Below are 23,324 nucleotides of genomic sequence, written 5' to 3' on the forward strand. Positions count from 1 at the left end.
CTGGGTAGAAGGAATTCCAGATGGCTGGGTAGGACAGAAACAACAGACCTCAAATGCCTGGTATATTGCTATACTGTGGTAGGCGCTATAGGAGATAGAAAAATATTTAAAAGATACAGGGGCGCCTGGGGGGCTCAGTGGCTCAGTCGGTTGAGCGGCTGACTTGGCTCAGGTCATGATCTCACCGTTTGTGGGTTTGAGCCCCACGTCAGGCTCTGTGCTGACTGCCAGCTCAGAGCTTGGAGCCTGTTTCAGATTCTGGGTCTCCCCCTCTCTCTGACCCTCCTCTGCTCACGCTCTCTCTCTCTCTCAGAAATAAATAAAACATTAAAAAAAGAGAGCAAAATATTTAAAAGACACATGCTTTCACCTTCACAGAGTTTATAATTTAGTTGCAGGATAATGGTTAAGAATGCTGGTTTAATGGGTTTACATTCCAGCTTTACCTCTCACTGGCTCTGTGTTCTTGGGTAAGATATTTAAGTTCTTCAAGCCTAATTTCCTCATCTGGAAAACATTGATAATTGTATCTCCTAAATGGCAGTTCTGCCTGCTTCCTTTCAGTTCTTCCACGAGGCAAACTCTTGCTCCCTTCCCTGCCTTTGCAAATATAACTGTTACTCGGAAAGCTCTCAGCATGGCTGAATCTTGAGTTTGGCCATTCATGTCACCTCAGAGAGCTCTGGTTCAGAAAAATAGCATGTCTATATCCACAAATGAGGCTGTTACAATACTAAAGGACTGCATAAAAACGAGTATGCTATTATTATTTTTTAAAATGTTTATTCATTATTGACAGAGACAGCACGTGAGTGGGGAGGGGCAGAGAAAGAGGAGACAGAATCCGAGGCAGGCTCCTGGCTCTGGGCTGTCAGCACGGAGCCCCACCTGGGGCTCGAACCCACAGACCTCAACATCCTGACCTGAGCTCAAGTTGGGCACTTAACCGCCTGAGCCGCCCGGGAGCCCCTAGTACGCTGTTTTTATCTATCCTATCTAGGCTTTGCTTGAAATCTTAAGACGTTCTGGAGGAGGTAGGGTCAGAAAACTTTTCTGTAATGGGCTACAAGCAAGTAATTTAGGGTTTGCAAGGCCGCATTCAACAGATGGGAGCGGCTCTGTTCCAATAAAACTTAATTTATGGACAATGATATTTGAATTTCTTATACTTTCCACCGCCACTGGATCGGACTTGGCCTCTGCCCGGCGGCTGACAGACCCCTGATCTATGAAAATGGCAGACAAGAAGGGAGCTGGAAAAGAACGGATATTGCACAGCAGGCATCAGGGATCAGATTCCTGCTGCGCCAGACTCTCAACCTCCCTGAGCACCAATGATCTCTTAAAAGGGGCTGTGGCCCCCATGTCGGGGTGTGCGAGGACGGTTAGATGAGACCACGCAGGCGAAGCTCAGAGCTCACACCAGGTGCTCCTCCGCGGGTAATTCCTTTCCAGCTGCCTCGCGTCGGACGCTTCGGCCCCCGGGGCGCAGGAGCAGGGGCGGACCCCACCCCAGGCGGCTCCTCCGCGGGACCAGGGCGGCGCCGCGGGGCGAGGCCGGGCCGGGCCGGGCCGGGCCTCGCGGCGCGAGTCGGGGGCGGGGCGGCGGCGCCGCCGCGTCGTCGTCGTCCCCGCCTCCTCCCCAGGGGCCGCGTCGGAGCCTCCGCGGCGGCGGCGCTCACAACCCGAGGAGAGCGGCTTGCCTGGAAGCGGCGGCGGCCATCGAGACCCACCCGAGGCGCGACCCCCCCCGGCCTCTCCGCGCTCCCAGGCCGCTGCGCCCGCGTCCCTCGAGCTCGTTCGCTCACCTTCCTTCTCTGCGGCCAGCTGCGCCATGGCGTTGGCGTTGGCGGCGCTGGCGGCGGTGGAGCCGGCCTGCGGCAGCCGGTACCAGCAGGTGAGCAGCGCCGAGTCCCGCCCCGGACCCCGGACCCGGGACCCTGCCCGCCGGCCGCTTCAGGCCTCTCCCGCCCAGCCTGTGGCCGACGCGACGCCGCGGCTTGGCGGGCCGCGCCGGGCCTGGGCGGGCCGGGCGCGCCCCGGGCTCGGATTCGAGGCTGCCGCGGGCCTGGCGCGTCCCTCGGCGACCTGGGGCGGCACTCGGGCTGTGGAAGACCTCTGGCCCGCAGCGTTTCCCGCAGTTCCCGCAGCGGGCGGGTCCCCGAGTCGGAGGCGGCGACCCTCTGGAGGCATCGACCCGGGGGCCTTCAGTGTTCCTTTCTTTTTCCACCTTTGGTTTGATGTCATGAGAAAGGAGGGGGAAAAAAGGCAAGCCTGAGATGGAAAAGGAAACTAGGTGGAGAGAAAAGATTAAAATCGCTGCTATTGCGGCCGACAGCTCCCCGCAGCGAGATGCCATTGCTCAGGGTTTCAGAGCCTCGTCTGTTTGTGGAAACCCATCCCCCTCGGCTCTGGTTTAAGACAAAAGTAAAAAAATGAGACGAGAGGCCAGTCCGCAGTTTGCAGTAGATTTGGGAAAAGGCGATGTTTAGCTGGGGCGATGCCCCAAAATGTCGAGCTTCGTTGAAGGCTGCAGGGCGTGTGCCCGGGTGTGTGTTTTAAAAGCTTGGAAATGACGTTTAAAGAGATTTAATAGCCTGGCTGGGGAGGAAATGTATAGGGGATGATTGGAGTATTATCTAGGTCATAATTTATAAATTGAGGCCCTAGGGAAAAAAGCTGCTTGTTTTACTCGCCTGTAGCTGGGTTCCCCTCGGAAATTCAGAGACAGTCTGCAGGGTTTTTAGTGGTATTTAACCTAATACCTCGTAATTGTGGGAATTAAGCCAGGTAGTAACTGGTGTTGATTGGAACTTCAGATAACTGCTTGCGCTAGTCGTTTCAGATGTTTTTGGTAGAATTTGCATACAAATGTCAGTCGTGGTTTTGTGAAACTAAAAGTCCTATCACTGATGATCTACAGTTTTATATTTTAGAAATGAGGAGAACCGGTATGATTAAAACAGAGATTAACCCAGTGCGGCCAGTTACCAGTTTGTTTTGCTGTCATCAGCCCTGTGTTGTAATTTCCTCCCTCCTCCAGCCGGACTCCTGAAATGACTGGTTAAGAATTTAGGTTCTTGGTTTCATAAACACGCCCAAACTGTGGCAGTGCAGCCTAGTCCGTAGATCTCTCACCGTCTGGGGTCTGGCACACGCTTTTTTGTATGACCTTGGGCAAGGCTCTGGGTTCCTCCCAGTTTAATCAAATACAAATGACAGGTGTCACTTAACTGTCATCATAGTGTTCAGAAATCTCATGTGTCCCACAGTGTATTTCTGACTCATTCTTTTCATCCTGCCTTGGGTAAGGCAAACAAGCAAAAAGCTGTGGCTTTTCTTTGTACTGCCATCTTCTTGAGCTATTAGGTAATGCTGACATATTGCTGGAATACAAAAATGTTGCTGGAGTATTAAAACTATGTATGTATTTCTTGGTGTAGTATTTAATATGTATGTATGTATTTCTTGGTATAGTACTTAATAGCTTTAAGTAGGCAGAATTGAAGTATGCCAGGGACAGGCTGTCCCTATTTTTATAAATCATTATTTTACGAAATAACCTTTACGAACAAACAGCATGAAAAAAGAAATAATCTTTCTAGAAAAATTGCAAAATATGAAAGCCAGTCTCCTCCAAAAAAAAAACACACAATGAAAATCTATCACCAGAGTAGCCAGAGTTAATATTTTGATGTGTATCTTTGTAGGCTTATAGGTGTGTAAATATACACAGGTGTAAATCAGTATACATTTGTACAGATAAGGAAAGCTAATATTGATTGAGCATTTACTATGTGCCAATCACAGTACTAAGTGCTTTACATCCATTATTTCACTAATCCTCAAAAAATTCCTGATGAGGAAAGGTTTGGTATTATTATATAGATGACAAAGTCAAGACTCCCAACAGACTCATTAACTTGCTCAAGGTCACAGCTTCTAAGTAGTGATTACAAGGATAAAGACACACTCACCTACTTAAAACATAGGCTCCCGCTCCAAATATAGGCATGTGTGTTAGCAGATATATATGTGCATGTGTATTTTCTCATGTACCCATACGTATATGTAGAGGCACATCTTTGCACACATGTACCATTCTATGGGCCCCTGATTATACTTCCACACATTTTGTGCATATGTGCAAGTGTGTGTATATAGCCACTGTGCCCGTATGTATCTTGTTCTGAGACACAAGTGCATTCACAAATTTGCATATATGTGTCTGTGTTCACATGTGTGTAGAGAGGCACACAATACAGATAAATAAGATGGGTTAATACTTTAATGCCTGCAAAGCACGTAACTACGTTATGCCATCGTTCAAGTCAATTACCTGTTGTTTGTTGGTCAGTAAGTACGTTCATAATTTTTTCAGTCACTGAAGTTTCTTTTATATACATCATCTGTTTTCCTTGGTATGCATTTTATTTGTTTTTTATTTTTTTCCTTAGTATACAGTTTTAGATGTGGAAATGCTTGGTCAGAGGATATACATATTTAAAAGCCTTTTTGCATTGTAGAATGTTGGAGAATTGTCCAGGCAACCTGAAGGGAGCATGATACTCTGGTTGTCGCAAAAGGCCGCTCTGACTTCTACTTGATCTGGTGAATCAGACTGAGCTGGCCCTCTAGTAAAGTAAATGCAGTGGAAGACGGTGATTCATTACTAAACACAAACACAGTTTTGACTTTATGGTCTTTTTATCGATAATACACTATGTGCATAACTTGAAGTTAGCGTCATAATGGACTGCATAGAAAATCTTAGCTCATAGTTTCCCTGTGGCTTTTTTTTTTTTTTTCCCTTTTTGCATTTTGAAACAGATTGTGTATCCAAACATTCAGAAGCACTGGTTCAGAATGGTTTAGGTAAGGCCCCTGTTGAGAAACTTGTTATATGTTGCTCTCTCTGCAGACTTTGATTGCTGTTCATCCATTCCAAGACCTCGTTCCTTCACTGGAGTGGATCTTTGCCTGTATCATGAATTTTGCCAAATACTTTCTGAAATGTTTTGAGATCTTTGAATTTGAATCTAATCTAAGGGGGCGACAGTGACACTGCCATATAGACCTAAAAATAGACTGTAGAATGTTCAGTTTTAGACTTCACTCATTGCCTGCTGCTCTACGCATCACCAAGAAGTTTGTATCGTAGTCTGATGACACTGTAGATCAGCTTTGGGAATGATACCTTTTTGGATAAATTCTTTCAGTCAGGATTACAGAGGAAGGTTTTGAAAGATCACAGAAAGAATGTCATCTCTTCCAAGCCAAAGCATATTTATGCTAAAGTGTTAGATGAAGTTACGATCCTAGAGGAAGGGATGAAAAATGCCCATGTGGTTCTATTTTTTTATTTTCAAAAGTCATAATTATATCTTGGAATGGCCCTTAGAATGTTAGGTCAAGATTTTAAGGTTACTTTGGTGTATTGGTGGCCTGTATGGCCAATGATCAAAGAAAACTTTTCCAAAACCATTGAGAAGATGGGTAGAATTGTTTCCATAGTACCTACACTATTTTACATTCCCACCAGCAGTTTGTGAGAGTTCCAGATTTTTTTTTTGGAAGTGTTCCAAGTTTTAACATCTTCCTCAACACTTGTTATTTTATTTTTTTGATAAAGCTATCCTAATGGGCATGAAGTTTTAGTTTTTGACTCACATTTCCCTAATCATCAGTGATATTGAGGATTTTGTGCTTACTGGCCCTTTGTATGCCTTTGGAGAAACGTAGATTCCATTTTTGAATTGGGTGGTTTGCTTTTTGTCGAGTTGTAGGAGTAGAGTCATTTCTTAATAATATTTACATTTTCAACTTTTTACTATGAAAATTCCAAACATACTAAAATATGGTATAATAAAACTAATGCACTCGTCACTCAGCTTCAACAGTGAACAGCAAATGGGTAATATTGTTTCATTTATACTCCCCATCATTATTTTGCAGCAAATCCTAGAATGGATGTCATTATACCCATAAATATTTTTTGTGTAACTCTAAAAGATGTTGTAAGCAAATAGCATCCCATGAGAAATATATCATGAGAGCACTTTTGCAATTTATTATGAATATGGAAACCAGATTCGTGAGTGTCAGGAGCTATAGATTACAACTATGATAGGTATTTGACTCCCTCTTGGTAACCAGTGTTTTTTGTAGCAGTGATGGATTCTTGCTGATCCGTTGTTATTTTCTTGGCCGGTCCTACTGGTGACCACTTGTTAGGGGAGATTTAGTTGGTTCAATCAGTCCCTCTTTGCCCTAGAAATAGGGCAGAACTCCTTGGTTTGGGTAGGGACTAAGGCCCAGTTGAGGAAATTCTGGCATCATCTCACCTGATGCCACCCACTGGTTTGGCTGAACATAACTTGACATTACTTTATGCTAGACACCCATGTATCATGTTACCTGACGTAACATTATATTATAAAATAAATCCTATGAGAGTGACTCTTTATTCTTGTTAATTTAAAAAAAAAAAAAAAAGCAAGCCCTGAAGAGGTTCAGGTGACATCTTCTGAGTTATTGGTTCTTAGGGTTTTAAAATAATTGCTTTGGTTTCTTAATAATTTATTCTTACGTTGTCTTTGAACAAGTACAACAGTTTAGTGGAACCATATACTTGTGGTAGTCGATGATGATGCCTGTTTAGATAAAGCAGCTTCTAACACTTTAATTAGAGGTTGATGCTGATAACCAACCTGCTGATCTTATCTTTGTTCTCAGATCATTTCTGCCAGTATAGGCAATTGGTAAATATCACATATTGAATTTGTTGAGGTTTACATACTCCATGTTTCTGTGTCTAGTGGCTGTCTAGCTAGAAACTCAGTATGTGTTGTTGCCTTACCAAATGTAGTAATAAAGTGAGTGTTATTAGGCATCATGTAGCACATCCTGCTATTAAAATTAGAATGACTCATGTTGTTTCTGAGTAACAGAATTTATGCTAAAAGTTATGAATACTAGGTCTAAATACTGATCAACTTCAGAAGGTTTCTGGTGAAATATTTTCTTACTGATTAAAGAAGTTTCTTTCACATGTATTTTTTTAAATTCCCCCGTAGCAATATTGACAGTTTTTCTTTTAAATTCACATATTAGAGTAATATCAGTTACTAGTTAACTGATAGTAACTTGGATTTGGAGGTTTTTCTGGAAATTGGACGGTTTATGAATAGAAATACAAGAGTTTAGGGAATAGCTTCTGTTTAGTAACACTTTGATTTTATTTATTATTCAGTGCTTAAATGTGTCATTTAAAATTAAACATTTGTTGGGGCGCCTTGGTGGCTCAGTCGATTAAGTGTCTGACTTCAGGTCATGATCTCACAGCTGATGGGTTCAGGCCTCGCATCGGATTCTGTGCTCACAGTTCAGAGCCTGGAACCTGCCTGTGTCTCCCTGTCTCGCTGCCCCTCCCCTGCTTGCTCTGTCGCTGTTTGTCAAAAATAAATAAGCATTAAAAAACATTAAATATTTGTTATTATACAATAGTACACAGATACTCTTCATATACTAGAGCCAGACAGTACATTCGTAAAGGAAAGCTTGATTTCCCTCACGTTCTCTTCTCAGAGGTGTAACTGCCCCTCAGGTTGGTGTGCATTCTTCAGGCTTTACACATCTTTTTCCCCTGGGGCACCTTCATGGCTCAGTTGGTTAAGCATCTAACCTCAGCTCAAGTCATGATGTTATAGCTCATGCGTTCGAGCCCCGCGATGGGCTCTGCACAAACAGCTCAGAGCCTGGAGCCTGGAGCTTGGTTGGGATTCTCTGTCTCCCTGCCCCTCTCCCACTTGTGTGTGCTCTTTCTCTGAAAAATAAATAAATAAACATTAAAAAAAATTTTTTTTTTTTAATTTTTTAGCGTTTATTTTTGAGAGAGAGATACACAGAGTGTGAGCGGGAGAGGGACAGAGAGAGAGACAGAATCTGAAGCAGGCTCCAGGTTCTGAGCTAGCTGTCAGCACAGAGCCTGATGCGGGGCTCGAACCCACGAACTGTGAGATCATGACCCAAGCTGAAGTCAGCCGCTTAGCCGACTGAGCCACCCAGGCACCCCTCTTTTTTTTTTTTTTAAAAGTAGGCTCCATGCCCAGCATGGGGCTTGAACTCATTACCCTGAGATCAGGACCTGAGCTGAGATTAAGAGTCAGACACTTAACTAAGTCACCCAGGTGCCCTGTCCCTTTACTTTTTAAAATAAGTCTTTAAAAATTTTTTTTTAAGTAAATTTAATTTTTGAAACAGTTTTAGATTTTTCAAAAACATTGGGAAGATAATAGTTTCCATGTATCCCAGGACCAGTTTTCCCTATTAACATCATTTATTAGCCAAGTGTGTTTATGACATTTATATGAGCCAGTGCTGAAATATTATTATTAACTGAAATCCATTCTTTATTCAGATTTTCATTTTTTAATCTATTGTTCTTTTTATGTTCCACAGTACCATACAGATTACCACCTTACATTTGGTCATCGTGCTACCTTAGGGTCTTCTTGGCTGTGACTGTTTCTCAAATTTGCTTGTTTTGTTTTGATGACCTTCACAGTTTTGAAGAGTTTGAATCAGGTGTTTGTAGACTGTCCATCAAATGATTTTTTTTTGCAGTTTTATTGATAAATAACTGACATATATCACTGTATAATATAAAGGTGTACAGCATGGTGGTTTTATTTATTTGTATTTTAAAGCAATTATAATAAGTTTACCTAACATCTGTCTGCTTATGTAGTCAGTTGGATTTGTCTAAATCTTTTTTTCTTGATTAAATTGGGGTTGTGGGTTTTGGTCAGAAGACCACAGAGGTAAAGTGCCATGTGCATCACATCATATCAAGAATGCATACAGCCAACATGACATTACATTGTTGATGTTGACCTTGATCACCTGGCTGAAGTGGTGTTTGTCAAGTGTCTCTGCTGTAAAATTACTCCCTCACGCCCTGCCTTTTCATTAGTGTGCTCTTTGGAAGGAAGTCACTGTCTATATACCAAACGAACCTAAGGATTGAAGAGTTTTGCTCCACCTTGTGGAGGGCAGAGTATCTGCATAAATTATTCAGAATTTCTCTGTGTGCAGCATTTGTCCCTTTGTATTCATTTGGCATTTGTGTCCCTCTGACAGGGCTCCATCATTTTGTTTTTTAAAGCACTTCCTTGCTTTTGGCACCAGCCTCATTGTGTGGATTTCCTGTGCCATCCTAGAATCAACTGTTTCTGCAGGGAGCCCTGGCTCTTTTTATTGGAGAATGGTGTTAGAAACCAAGGTCTGTGCTCATTGCTAGTGGGGTGTGATTGCTTCCTGGCCTTTTAGGTTGACTGAGTAGAGAAATATATGTGTGTATACCCATCTATATGCATTTTTATGGGTAATCACCTATATCTATGTTAAACTAACCAAGTCTAACCCATTATCTCGTGGATCACTCTAGCCTCCTGCCCTGGCCTGTCTATAAACTCCACTCAGCAGTGAGAAACTTTGCTCCCACCACCTGCCATCCATTTACTTAATTCTTTAATTCTGAGCTATGTGTGGAGTGGTGTCAGAATTGTTGACCTATATCTCGGTGGGGAACAGTGGTATCAACTAGAGGACAGGGCACATGTACAGTTTATTTGCTTTTAGTCTTACAGACCCTGCTCATTTCCAAAGTTGCTTAGGTCAGCACCTTTCCCCTCATCTTCTTTAGTGGGGTTGTTTCATACATTTATAATAGATTGTTAAGAAAAATGATGGGCGTGATTTCTCTTGTTTTCCCAAGTTTTTGTTAATAATCCTGTTTTACTTTTTGTATTAAAATTTTTACAAGTTTTATTTATTTTTTAAAGGTTTATTATTTACTTACATATTTTTTGATGTTCATTTATTTATAAGAGAGAGAGAGAGTGTGAGAGACAGAGGGGCAGAGAGAGAGAAGGAGACACAGAATCTGAAGCAAGCTCTAGGCTCTGAGCTGTCAGCACAGAGTCCGACATGGGGCTGGAACTCACGGACTGCAAGATAATGACCTGAGCCGAAGTCAGACGCTTAACCAACTGAGCCATTCAGGGGCCCCTAAATATTTTATTTTTAAGTAGTCTCTGTACCTGATGTGGGACATGACCTTATAACCCTGAGATCACGAGTCACATGCTCCACCAACTGAGCCAGCCAAGCACCCCTGATTAGGTGTTTTAATAAAGTCTTTGTAAAAGTGAGAAACTACTAATTTTAAAAGTGCTAGAGCTTTTTTTTTTTTTTTAAAGAAGTTGGCTCTTTGAGATATAGTATTCTTATTAACTGCTTTTAGTAGTAGCATTTTCAAAAGTTTTGAAGTTGTCATATTACTCTTGAAATAGAATAAGAAGAATGGTCTGAGTGTAATCTGCAGCCTTGAGGACCTTACCATGTTTGGTGGTAAGATTGTTTTCAACAGTTTGTCCTTGTGTGGCTGAATTGTGTTTTCAGGCATAGTATTTTAAGGTGTGCTTAAAATCATTTTTACTCAGTCATGTATGTAGCGGCATTAATTGCTTAAACATGTTGGCCCAGTTTCATTTCAGGTGGCTGAGTTAAGGCAGTCACAGTTATTTGATCTTGTGAGTTTCACAGCCATCTTGCCACCTTTCAGCTGTGACCAAAATGACCAGCTGAGTAGAAGGGGAGAAAGTTTATGGGGGGTGTGAAAGGTAATCGTTGGCTTATTATGTTAGCATCTGCTATTATTTGAAAGGTTAAAATACCTTCAGGTGTCAGGTTTAATGTAATCCAAATGCCATTTTAAGTTTGACTTCACATTTCAGTGAAAATATTAAAGTAAGAATCTATAGTTGTGTTGAAAAGGATCTCAGCAATTACCAGGCCATAATTGTCCCTGGTTAATGCTGTAGTTAATTCTGAGAAATGAACATTTTTTTCCCCTGTAAAAGAATATAAACCAGGTTTCAGATATCACAGTGATATTCTAAAAGGTTATTTAATGATGAAGAAAGATTCCACTATGCAGTGAGTGAAAAGGTTATTCAATTGTTTGTATTTATCCAAGCGACTAGAAGGATATCTGAAAGATGGGATTATGGTGGTTTTTATTTTCTTCTCTATATTTTTGCCTATTGAGTGATTAAAGAGAATGTATTATGGTATTTATATAATATTAATTATATTCAGAGAATGAGATAGCAGATAAAAGACATCATTTTAAGGTAGAAGAGTTCACCTGGTTCCAGGTAGGAAGCTTCTGAGATGATGAAACTTCAGCCCGGCCTTGAAGGATGAGCAAGATATAGATGGGGGAGACAAGTACTGGGGGGAGTGAAGTCTCATGACTTGTTTCCCCTGAGGAACATGTTTCATGTCTAGAGTGCATCACCCTCTCTGGTCCGGAGGCCTCCTCTTACCTAGCCCCATCTTAGTTTAGGTAGTCTGTCCAAAGGACGGTTTGAGTATTCCCCCCATTAGGTTAGTTTGTCCTGAGCACAGTGAGAATCCTTTTTTTGTGACACATTTTGTAACCATGTTTTATGTTTTAAACTTTTTTGTTTTAGTTTTTATATCAAAAGTTACACCGGCATGTAAGTTAGAGTCAAATAGATCTTATATGCTTACTACTAAAACAGTAGTCTTCTGTTTACCTGCCTGCGTCCTAGCTCTTTTAGCTGTTTCTTTTGCTGTTTTGCTATTATTCTTGTAGCTGAATAACATTTTATAGTGTGCTACTTTTTGATTTTTCAGTTTTCAATGTTTAAAAAAAAATGGACTTAACCGCTATGGCATGTAAGGATTTCTCTCTTCTGCCACCCTCCCATAGCTGTGTGTACTCCTGCTTCCTTTCTTTTCACTTTCTGATACAGTTGTGTCCATTTGTGGTTAGATCAACATTCAGCATTTACAGTAATTGAAAATAATCAACACTGTTCAAGGCTGAGATATATACTACATTGTGGTTACTTGTCCTTGCCGGAACAGCACTTTATTTTCCCTGAAGTTAGTAATTATTTTGGGAATGCGGGGATGGGTGACATAGGTGATGGGAATTAAGGGTTGAACTTGTTGGGATGAGCACCCCAGGTCATGCACGGAGGTGTTAAATCACTACATTGTACACCTGAAACGGAAATAACACTGTATGTTAACTATACTAGAATTGAAATAAATTTTAAAAAGTAATTACTTTCTTGTCTGCTCAACTTCCATGTACATATCAGAAATTGCTATTAGCACTAATTAATCCTCATACTTTGACCTAATATTCTCCATAGGTTTTTTTTTTTAATGTGTTCAAACACATCAGGTGTTTTATTGCTATCGTTGAGGGTGGGGAGGGACCTTCCCTGGCTGTTTGACCCATTCTAGAAGGTTGCTCCCAAGGTCCACTGTTTCCTTGTCATCCTGGGGGTTTCCTTTCCCAGGGTTTTTAGTTGAAGCCCCTTTCCTTGATTCACTTCTTTCTCTCCGTTTACTGCCTTGTTTTCCTACAACACAGTGTCCGGTACCTTTCTGAGGAAGAATGCATGGGAAGTTAAGCACTCCCTTGTGTTTTTTGTTTGTTTGTTTTGTTTTGTTTTTTGGAGACGTTGCACATCTAAGGCTCTTTTGTTATTGTCACACTTAGACTTCTGGCCCAGAAACATTTTCCTTTAGAATTTTGAAGGCATTTATTCTAGTGCCTTCTAAGTTCTGTTGCTTTTAGGAAGCCAGTTTTGATGTCCGATTCTTCAGATATCGCCTACTTTCTCTGGCTCTATGGTTCTTTCTCTCTGGAAGCTTTTAGGACCGTCTGTCCCCAGTGGTCTTACATTTCACTGTATTGTACCTTAAGTTGTACTTTTGTCTACTGTGCCAGGCATTCAGAAGGCCCTTTTGGTCTGGAAGCTCATGTTTATCAGTTCTAGTAAATTTTAAGAAGTTTTTTAGATTGTAACTCATTGAAACCTTTTTGATTTGTGTTTTTTAAAACAATATTTATTTATTTTGAGGGAGAGAGAGAATCCCAAGCAGGTTCCACACTGTCAGTGCAGAGCCCGATGCGAGGCTCAATCCCTCCCCCCCCCCCAAAAAGCCCAGTATGTTTGATGGAGCTTCTTGTTGAATCTGACTAGACTGTTTCTTTGAGTGGCCATCTTTAGGTCTCTTCTTCTGGGCTGCTCCAGAATAGGCCTGGCTGCTAGTAAGGAGGGAGCTGAGGGGCACCTGGGTGGCTCAGTGGGTTAAGCGTCCGACTTCAGCTCAGGTAATGATCTCAAGGTTCGTGGGTTCGAGCCCCATATTGGCCTCTGTGTTGACAGCTGAGGGCCTGGAGCCTGCTATGAATTCTGTCTCTCCCTCTCTCTCTGCCCCTCCCCGGCTCAAGCTCTGCCTTTCTCAAAAATAAATAAACTATTTAAAAAAAAAAAAAAAAAGGGAACTGAGTGGGGAGAAGGCTGGGAGATCTCAACACTTGGTACATAAATCTCTGAATCACTCTTTTCTGATTTGCTACCCTTTCTCCTCAACTCTGTGTCTCTAGCCCAAAACTCTGTGCTTTACACTGGTCAGAGAATAAATCTCTAGGCTTCTAGTGAGGATCCTGGGAACTGTGTGTTTTGGGCTAAGTCTATAACCTTTCTTTCTGCTTTTAAATCTCCTCTTCATTCCTATTTTTACCAGTACCTGCTGCCACCAATTCTTGAGCCTCTTGAGGGTATCTTGCAAGACATGTTGCTTTTCTGCTTTGTGGTTTAGGATTCAGTTCTCTTGGGTCCACTGTGGTAGTTGTCACCTGTCTTCTTGCTTCTGGCTTTTGGGATTTTATTGCCGCTGCTTCTTCTGGTACTTGTCTCTATAGTTTATTTTGCCTAAAAATTAACAAAACTTTACTGACATTACATTTACTGAAGGGTTATATATGGACTAAATGTTTGTGTTTAATCATTAAGTAGAATATTAAAATTGCAGTTACTTCTTTTGATGGTCTTTTCTTTAATGAACTAGACTTAGGTTAAAAACACCAGTCACGTTCACTGTTGTGTCCTTTGCCCCACATCAGTCACGGCCTGACTTGTTCATTGAGTGGTGTTAAATGAATCTAACAGTTAAACCTTGCGTAATGGAACTTTCTGGGATGATGGGGCAGAGGGAAAGATAGGAAATGCTTAATGCATCTCTCTGTCTTGGCTCTCATTGTTCTCGGAGGAGAAGGGAACCTCATGACTAAGCCTAAATTGAGGCAGACTCTGTTGAACCCCTTGTGCCATCCATAGTCTGCACTCTAGTATGCTCTAGGCTGAGCATAACGATAATAATATGGTAAAAAGCAAGCATAGCTTTTGGAACTCAGCCTGAGAGAGCTCTGGTTGCTCCTGAGGCTGGCAGAGCCAGGCAGGCTGGTCAGAGCAAGTCCATGAGTTCTAGGCTTGTCTGGTACTTTCAGTGTGTGAACGTTTGCCTTTACTCTCTTTTTAATGAAGAATATTCCATTTCTTGCGATATCAGTTGATTGTTTTCTGAAGGAAATACAGTATGATTAAAATACTAAGTTTCCTTCACATATACCACATTTAGTGAATACCTGTTGGTACTTGGTACACTATACTAGGTGTTATTGGTGGAATACTAAATGTTGTACATTTCTTATTTCTCAGGAGGCAAAGGTTGAAAATGTCAGTTTCTCCTTTGTGTTTCTTATAGTTTTGTTCCCATTTCTTTTTAAAATTGGTAATTATAGAATCATAATTTTCTTTAATTTTTATTACGAAACACAATACATACAAAAGGGATACATGTAATGCATAAGGTTATAAAGCCTGCAAATAAACACCATGTGTTGGAAATCTAAAGTTTTTGGTGTGTGTGTATGTTGTACCTCCTTGCTTTTAGACTAGCCAGTAACAGAGAATAACTTTTGTCTTTGTTGCTTTATAAAGCCTGGTTTCTCATCAGTTTTCTCCGTGTTTTATGTGCTCCTGGTGCTGAGTAGTGATAGGGATGCTACCTGCTGCTGTTTACTCATGGACCTATCATCCCTGTCTCACAGATAAGGGCGCTCATGTGGCTTCATGCCTAGTCTGTACATTTATTTGGTGATTTGTAAAGTAATGTGAGTACTTTAGATAAATGTAAACTGGTAGGTTAAGATGGCATTAATGACCTGCCATTTCTTCAGGTAGATTTATGTTACAACTGCACCTCCGCCCCTGCTTTAGTCAACATGTGCCAATAAGGTACCCGTGATGTGCCTCTCCCTGCTAAATGCTGCGGTGAACACAGTGATAACCCATGCAGAGGTCCCCGTCTTTGCCACGGATACTTTGCCAGTCTTAATTTTCTCCCCTTCCTGAATTGTTAATGAAGTATAATTTACATTCAGAAAAATGCACAAATCATAAATGCACAGCTTAGTGAATTTTCAGAAGTTGAACATGGACTTTTAAATGGTCCCAGATCAAGAAATGACATCACCAGTGATCAAAAAGCCCCCTTCAGGTGCCCTTCCAGTTATCCTCTCTGCACTGACTGGGATGTTAGGTTTGCTTGGTTTTGATCTTTATATTAATATAATCATACAGTAAATGCTCTTGTTTCCGGCTTCTTTTGCTCAACATTATTTTTGTGAGATTCACCCATGCCTTGTATGTTGTCATAGTTGATTCACGTGGCTTTGTAGTATTCCACTGTATGGAGATCCCACAATTTAGTTACCTGTTCTGCTATTGATGGGCATTTAGACAGTGTCCACTTTTATGAATAACGTTGTTTTAAACATTCTGGTATGTCTTGTGATGAACATAAGTATTTCTGTTAGATATATAACTAGAGTGGAATTGCTGGGTCATAGAGTATGTTTGAATTAATCTTTAATAGATAATTGCCCGGGGCGCCTGGGTGGCTCAGTCGGTTAAGCATCTGACTTCAGCTCAGGTCATGATCTCACGGTTTGTTGGCTCAAGCCCTGCATTGGGCACTGAGTTGACAGCTCAGAGCCTGGATCCTGCTTCAGATTCTGTGTCTGACTCTCTCTGTGCCCACCTCCTGCTTCCACTCTGTCCCACTCTCTCTCTTTGTCTCTCTCTCAAAAAATGAATAAACATTAAAAAAATGTTTTTAAATAGTTGCTGAACAGTTTCCTAAAGTGGTTGTACAAATTTACAATCCCAGTTTGAGAGTTCTGGTTGTCATATATCCTCCTCAGTATTTGGTATTTTCTGCTTTTATATTTTAATTATCATCTTTGGTTTTAATTTGCATTTCTGTGATGACTAATGAAATGAAGCACTTTTTAAAATTTTTTTAATTATTTTTTTAATGTTTTATTTATTTCTAGGAGAGAGAGAGAGAGAGAGACAGCGTAAGCAGGGGAAGGTCAGAGAGAGAGGGAATCACAGACTCTGAAACAGGCTCCAGGCTCTGAGCTGGCAGTCAGCACAGAGCCTGACGTGGGGCTCGAACCCCCGAACCGCGAGATCATGACCTAAGCGAAAGTCGGACGCTTAACTGACAAAGCCACCCAGGCGCCCCTGAAATGAAGCACTTTTTAATAAGTTTATTGGGAATTTGGATAACTTCTTTTTTGAAGTGTCTGTTCATGTTTTTTGACCATTTTTCAGTTGGGTGGTTTCCTTTTTCTTTGTTTTTCCTTTTCCTTACTTGTTTTTTTAGAAATTCTTTATGTATGCTGATTATCTGTCTTTTGTCTGAAAAATACATCTTATCCCACTCTGGGTTGTCTTCATGCTCTTAGTGGTGTCTTTTGAATGACTAAAAATTAATATGAGAAGTAAATGTGGGTGAACATCTTCATGTCTTTGGACACAGAAAAGCTAACCATAAAGGAAGAAATAGGTAATCTGCTTTTGAAGAACAACAGTAAAATGAATATGTACTACTTCTTTTTTCTTTTTTTTAATATTTATTTATTTTTGAAAGACAGAGACAGAGCACGAGCAGGGGAGGGGCAGAGAGAGAGGGAGACACAGAATCCGAAGCAGGCTCCAGGCTCTGAGCTGTCAGCACAGAGCCCAGTGCAGGGCTCAGTCCCATGAACCATGAGATCATGACCTGAGCTGAAGTCGGATGCTCAACAGATTGAGCCACCCAAGTGCCCCAGATGTGTACTACTTCTGTAGGAAATTGCTGATAAAAATATGTCATCCCCTGGGATGACCCAAACACTTAGCTAACCATAGGGTATAGAATATTGACATACACAAAAAAGGTAGAACGCAGAAGAGACCAGTAGCTGTACCTAAGAAAGTACTTCCTTTGGTATTTTATTTTAGTATGATGGTATATAGGAATAGTGCTTCTGTCAGTAGATTTAATGAAAACTTTTTTATATCCTTTTTGACAGATCTTGATCTTCATAGTTGTACATAAAGCATCATTAAGCAAATCTCATCAAATTAACTTTTTAACCTCCAAAGTTATCAGCCTAAGTCATATTATTATAGCTTAAACAAATAGTCAATCTTCCTAGTAAATGGAAAAAATGGAAATGTTCTTTCAGGAATTAAGGGAAAAATAATCAAAAATAGATGTGATCCTGGCATGTATTAGTGCTTGGTAAAATTTTATTGAGTGAAATATTTAAATTTCTGATTATCCATGAGGAAGGTTGTTGTGGGCTATGGCAGAAGAAAAAGTAATGGAGAGAATAGAAAGCTTGAATCACAATATGTTTACATTTGATTATACTCTAGGTTTTATATCTACATTAATAGTGTTTGCATTTTATTTTATTTTTTAACTTTGTTAATGTTTTTATTTCTTTCTGAGAGAGAAGGAGACAGCGTGAGCAGAGGAGGGTCAGGGAGAGATGGAGACACAGAATCTGAAGCAGGCTCCAGGCTCTGAGCTGGCTGTCAGCACAGAGCCGGACACGGGGCTCGAACCCACGAACCGTGAGACCATGACCTGAGCTGAAGTCAGACGTTCAACTGAATGAGCCACCCAAGCGCCCCTATTTTTATTGATTTCAGTAATCCGTACACTCAACATGGGTTCAAGCCCCCTTGAACTCACAGTCCCGAGATCAAGAGCCTTATGCTCTTACTGATTGAGCTGACTAGGTGCACTAATGGTGTTTACAGTTTCACTACTCCTGTGAGGTTGAGCTGTTTTTACATTAAAGTTATACAAATCAAACTAATTAAATATATTGTTAGATTTCGTGAGTTTGAGCCCCCTGTTGGGCTCTGCACTGACAGCAGGGAGCCTGCTTGGGATTCTCTGTCTCTCTCTCTGTCTCCCCTGCTCATCAATCTCTCTCTCTCTCTCTCTCTCTCTCTCTCTCTCTCAAAAATAAATAAATAAACATTAAATAAAAAAGCTTACTTAAATAGATGCCACTTGTATGTAGTCCATGTTCTGTTGGGGCAACTTCCTTTTTTTTATTAAATTGCTTAATGTGTAATTTTAAATTGCTTAATGTATAATTTTAAGTGGTGAATAATTAGGGGTTCACTTTTGCTTTCATGTTGGTGTTTTAGAGCTTTAACATATCTTAAATATATACAACATACTTCTTAAAAGATAATGTTCAGAGGCAGAGAGATCTATTTGCATGGTTGTCCCTCATTTTCTCAGTCTTTATAAAATCATGAGGCATGGGGAGGGTGAGGCTTATCATTAACTTGGAAGGCTCTTGGCTACAGATTTGTTGAAGTTAAGTGCAAGAAAATACTAGGCGCTATTTACTTGATGCTGTCTTGGTGAAGCTATCAGTGGTGGAAATACGTGAATGTAAGACATGGATCCCAGGGGTTGGCAGGTTGATGACAATTTTCTAGTCCCACCCAAAAATCTCACAGTGCCATTATCGGTCATGGTTGGCTAATTTAGTGCCTCTGTGGATGAGGAGTCACTTCCTTCCTTCCTTCCTTCCTCCCTCCCTGAAAGAGAGAGGGAGGAAGAGAGCTTGAGCAGGGGACGGGGAGAGACAGGGAGAAAGAGAATCCCAGGCAGGCTCTGTGCCTGTAGAGCTGAAAGCGGGGCGGGGCTCAGTCCCTGGAACCATGCATGAGTCAGACACTTAACCAGCTTACCCCCCCCAAGTGCCCTGAAGAATGATTTCTCATAGCACCTAGGCTTCTTAGAAAAGTTGAAGTTGGAGGTGACTGGCTGCTACCTTACCTTCCTCTTTTCTCTCTGGATGGTATTCCTTGTTGCTTGGATATCAAGTGAAGAAAGAAGAAAACACAAGTTGGTAATTATAGTTCATCGCATTTGCTATCATTTCTAAGGACTAACATAAATACAGAGACTATTTCTCTCCTTCAATCCAGTTTATTCATCAATTGTATTTATATATATAACAGTGATCATCACAAAAATATTTATTAAAAAAATTTTAATGTTTTTATTGTTTTTAGAGAGAGATCGGAGATCGAGTGTTCGAGTGTGAGTGGGGGAGGGGCAGAGAGAGAGAGAGAGAGAGAGAGAGAGAGAGAGAGAAAATCTGAAACAGGCTCCAGTCTCTGAGCTGTCTACACAGAGCCCAGTATGGGGGTTGAATTCGTCAAGCGTGAGATCATGACGTGAGCCAAAGTTGGATGCTTAACCGACTGAACCACCCAGGTGCCCATATTTGTTTATTTTTGAGAAGCAGAGAGAGAGTGAGCCAGATCACAAGCGGGGACCGGTAAATTGAGAGGGAGAGAGAATTCCAGCAATTTCCACACTGCCAGCACACATGTGACGTTTGAAATCACGAACTGTGAGATTATGACTTGAGCTGAAACCAAGAATTGGATGCTTAAATGACTGAACTACCCCGGCATCCCCTTCACAAAAATCTTTAAATGAAAAGCTTTTATGAATTGATAGCCTTTCTAAGAGGATTTACTGTGGTATTAGTTTTCTTTTCCTCTGTTACTGCATTGACTTTTTAAGGCATTATTCTGATTACTTTTGCTTTGGTGATTTTTGACTTTTAATTGTGTTTTTATTATGGTATTAAGAGGATTTGCATTTATTCTTTCCTTCTGACATGAGAAATACTATTGGGGATAATCTAATTTTGGTGGTTTATTTTTAAAATTATCTTTTGGGAAACTCTTGAAGTAGAAAAAAATAAATTAATGCTATTCATTCTCAGCTCTTAAATAAGTTGTTAGCCAAACTGTAATCTGTACACCCAGTGTGTAGCTTGAACTCATGACCCTGAAATAAAGAATTGCATGCTCTACTGACTGAGCCAGCCAGGTGCCCTAAACTGTTTTGATTTCTTGATCCTAATATTTTTCTCGTCAGGAACAGAGAATATTAAGGATTTTTTTTTTTTTACTACAATGAATTTGTAATTCACTGTTACTTTTCTTTATTTTTGTCTGTTCACAACTTAGTACATGTTCCATGTTAAGAACTGTGGATACTGATAGGATCAGGACCATTGTCTCCTGTTAATGAGCATAGACATTGATGTAGCAAGAGAATGATGATTTGGCGCAGTTAATTTTCAGTTTTCTTCCCCCGCTATGAAAATGCTTTAAATGCTTTAATGGTGTTATCTGGGCACATGTGAGGTCATGGCAGGAAAAAGAACAAGAGACATGGTTACACACAGAGCCATGGCTGTCAGAGAACAGGTTATGAATACAGAGTTCACACAGCGTCCATGCTTTATTGGGTATCTCGGCCACCATGTGGATGTGGTTAGGTATAGGGATCTGAAGCAGAGGTCACAGAAGCAAGGCCTTGCTATCGATGCAGTAAGTTTCATCTGTGTTTTCTACCAGCCGGTGGACCCAGAGGGTGCTGGTGTAGGGTTCCACCACCTCTCTGACACCTTGGCTGAGGGCACCATGCTGAATGTGTTCGTGATCCTGTCGGGGTGCTCCCCGCGTATGGTGCTGATGAGGAAGGTGCCCATCCCTGACCCAGTCCCTCCCCCAGGGAGTGGGTCAGCTGGAAGGCCTGCAGTCAGTCCTAACTTTCAGCCCCCTTCCTCACCACATCCAGCAGCACCCAGTCGGCCAGCTCTGCCCATTGCATATAGTACCCTGGGCCCAGTTGTTCCCAGCACCTAAGATGAAGTTATCTGGCCTGAAGATTTGCCGGGAGGGCCATGAACACACGCACTCTGTGGTACCTGGTTCCGAGTCAGTGAGCCTAGCACAGGGCACGTACTTACCACCTGTGGCCCTTTTGTAGTGCACACAGATTTGCTCCAGCTGCAAGTCGAGGTCGCGGTGGTAGGTGCTGGGAGGGTCATTGGCAGGCTCATCGCTGATCGCCTCCCAGAACTTGGTGGTGATGCGGTTGCCGCACTGGCCAGCCTGCAAAGTGCAAGGTCTCCCTATTGGCAGGCATGGTGGTGGTGGTATGGGTGGTATGGGCAGAAGGACCTACGCAGGAGCAAGCCAGTGAGCGTGCAGAGTGCTCTTCAGTCTTATTTTATTTTTTGAAAGAGTTTTTTTTTTAATGTTTATTTATTTTTGAGAAAGAGAGCACAAGCAGGGGAGGGGCAGGGAGAGAGGGGGACATAGAATCCAAAGCTGGCTCCGTGCTGACAACAGAGAGCCGCCATGTGGGGATCCATCTCAGAAACCGTGAGATCATGACCAGAGCCAAAGTCAAATGCTCAATCGACTGAGCCACCCAGGTACCCCTCAGTTTTGTTTCAAATAAAATTTACATTATGTAAACTTGCCTTTTCACAATTAGAGAATACTTTATTTTGAGAATACTTTATTCTGTGGTTATTCATATACCACAGAATTCACCTTCTTCAAGTATACAGTTCAGTGACATTGACTATATTCACAAGGTGTGAAAGCATTACCACTGTCTAATTGCAGAACATTTTTATCACCCAAAAAGAAACCTGGATCCATTAGCAGTCAGTTACACCCCCTTCCTTCCTTCCCTAGCCCCTGGCAACTATTCATCTTTCTGTCTCTCTTGGATTTGCTGTTTCTGGACATTTTATATAAATGGAATCATAAAATACGTGGTCTTTTGTGAGTGGTTTTTTTCACTTAGCATATTGTTTTCAAGGTTCCTCAGCATTCTGGCATGTATCAGTGATGAAATGATGAAGTGGGTTTTGTGAGCAAACGGCTAAAGAATTCTTGAGACTTTTTTTGGTGCAAAAAGGTGATTTTATTATAGCGGGGGGGGGGGGGGGGGGGGGGGGGACAGGACCTGTGGGCAGAAAGAGCTGCACTGGAATTGTGAGGAGTAAGTGATTAAATATTTTTAAGTTTGTGGAGGGAGATGGGTAGAGATAAAGTAGGTTTCTAAGGAATTTTGGTAGTAGGGCTTTTAAGAACTTGAGAGGCTGGCTGCTGTTAAGATAAAATTACTTTTAGTCTTTAATAAAACAAAAACATTAACGCACTAAGGCAGCCATGAGTTCCTTGATTAAGATCACGGTCTGCATGTTTCAGGTGTCTATCAGTGGGCTGCACGCTGTAAGGAGACTTAATTTAAGCTACATTTCTCTTTTGTTTGTGTCATCAGTATTTTTTTTGGGGGGGATATACCATTCATCAATTGATGAGCATTTTCACTATTAAAAGTAATGCTGCCATGAATATTCATGTACAAGTTTTTCTCTGGAACTCTGCTTTTGGTTCTCTTGGGCATATACTTAGGAGTGGAATTGCTGGATCTTTTTATAATTCTGTGTTTAATTTTTTTTTGAGGAACTGCCAAAGTTTTCCACAGTTGCACCGTTTTACATTCCTACTGGCAGTGTATGAGGGTTCCAGTTTCTCTACATACTCAACACACTTGTTACTTTCCTTTTTTATTTTTTTATGGCCATACTAGTGGGTTAGAAGTAATATCTCTTGGTATGATTTCACATTTCTCTGTTGACTAATGATATTCAGATTCTTGTGTACGCCGCTCATTTGTGTGTCTTCTTTGGAGATATGTGTACTGAAAGTCTTTGCCTGGGGTGCCTGGGTGGCTCAGTTGGTTAAGTGTCCTATTTGGCTGAGATCATGATCTCACGGTTTTAGAGTTCAAGTCCTTAGTTGGACTCTGTGCTGGTAGTACAAAGCCTGCTTGGGATTCTCTCTCTCCTCTCTCTCTCTCTCTCTCTCTCTGCCTCTCCCTCACTTGCATGCTCCCTCTCTCGAAATCAGTATATAAACTTAAAAAGAAATTTTAAAGTCTTTGCCTATTTGTTTATTATTTTAAAGTAATATCTGCACCCAACATGGTGCTCAAACTCACAACCCCAAGATCAAGAGTTGCATGTTCTACTAAGTAAGCCACCCAGCTGCCCCTCTGTGCCAGTTTTTAAGTTAGACTTTAAGTTTCTCTTTATTAGAAGTATTTATCTTATTTTAAATGTCATCCTCTAATTACTAGCAATATAATAGAGAATTGTTCTTGAATGTAAA

At 41.3% G+C, this 23,324-nt stretch overlaps 1 protein-coding gene across 1 annotated transcript in view; it reads left to right on the forward strand.

The window, feature by feature from the left end:
- The first annotated feature begins 1,632 nt into the window (after positions 1–1,632).
- NDFIP1 (Nedd4 family interacting protein 1) overlaps positions 1,633–23,324 on the forward strand; it is a 51,476-nt gene continuing 29,784 nt past the window's right edge. Inside the window, exon 1 of the mRNA XM_039236185.1 lies at positions 1,633–1,897. Within this exon, the coding sequence (XP_039092116.1) occupies positions 1,835–1,897 (63 nt within the window). The 5' untranslated portion in view covers positions 1,633–1,834. The remainder of the gene's footprint in view (positions 1,898–23,324) is intronic.

Source organism: Hyaena hyaena, unplaced genomic scaffold, assembly GCF_003009895.1.
Source record: "Hyaena hyaena isolate Hyena2069 unplaced genomic scaffold, ASM300989v1 scaffold_107, whole genome shotgun sequence".
Lineage (NCBI taxonomy): Eukaryota > Metazoa > Chordata > Mammalia > Carnivora > Hyaenidae > Hyaena > Hyaena hyaena.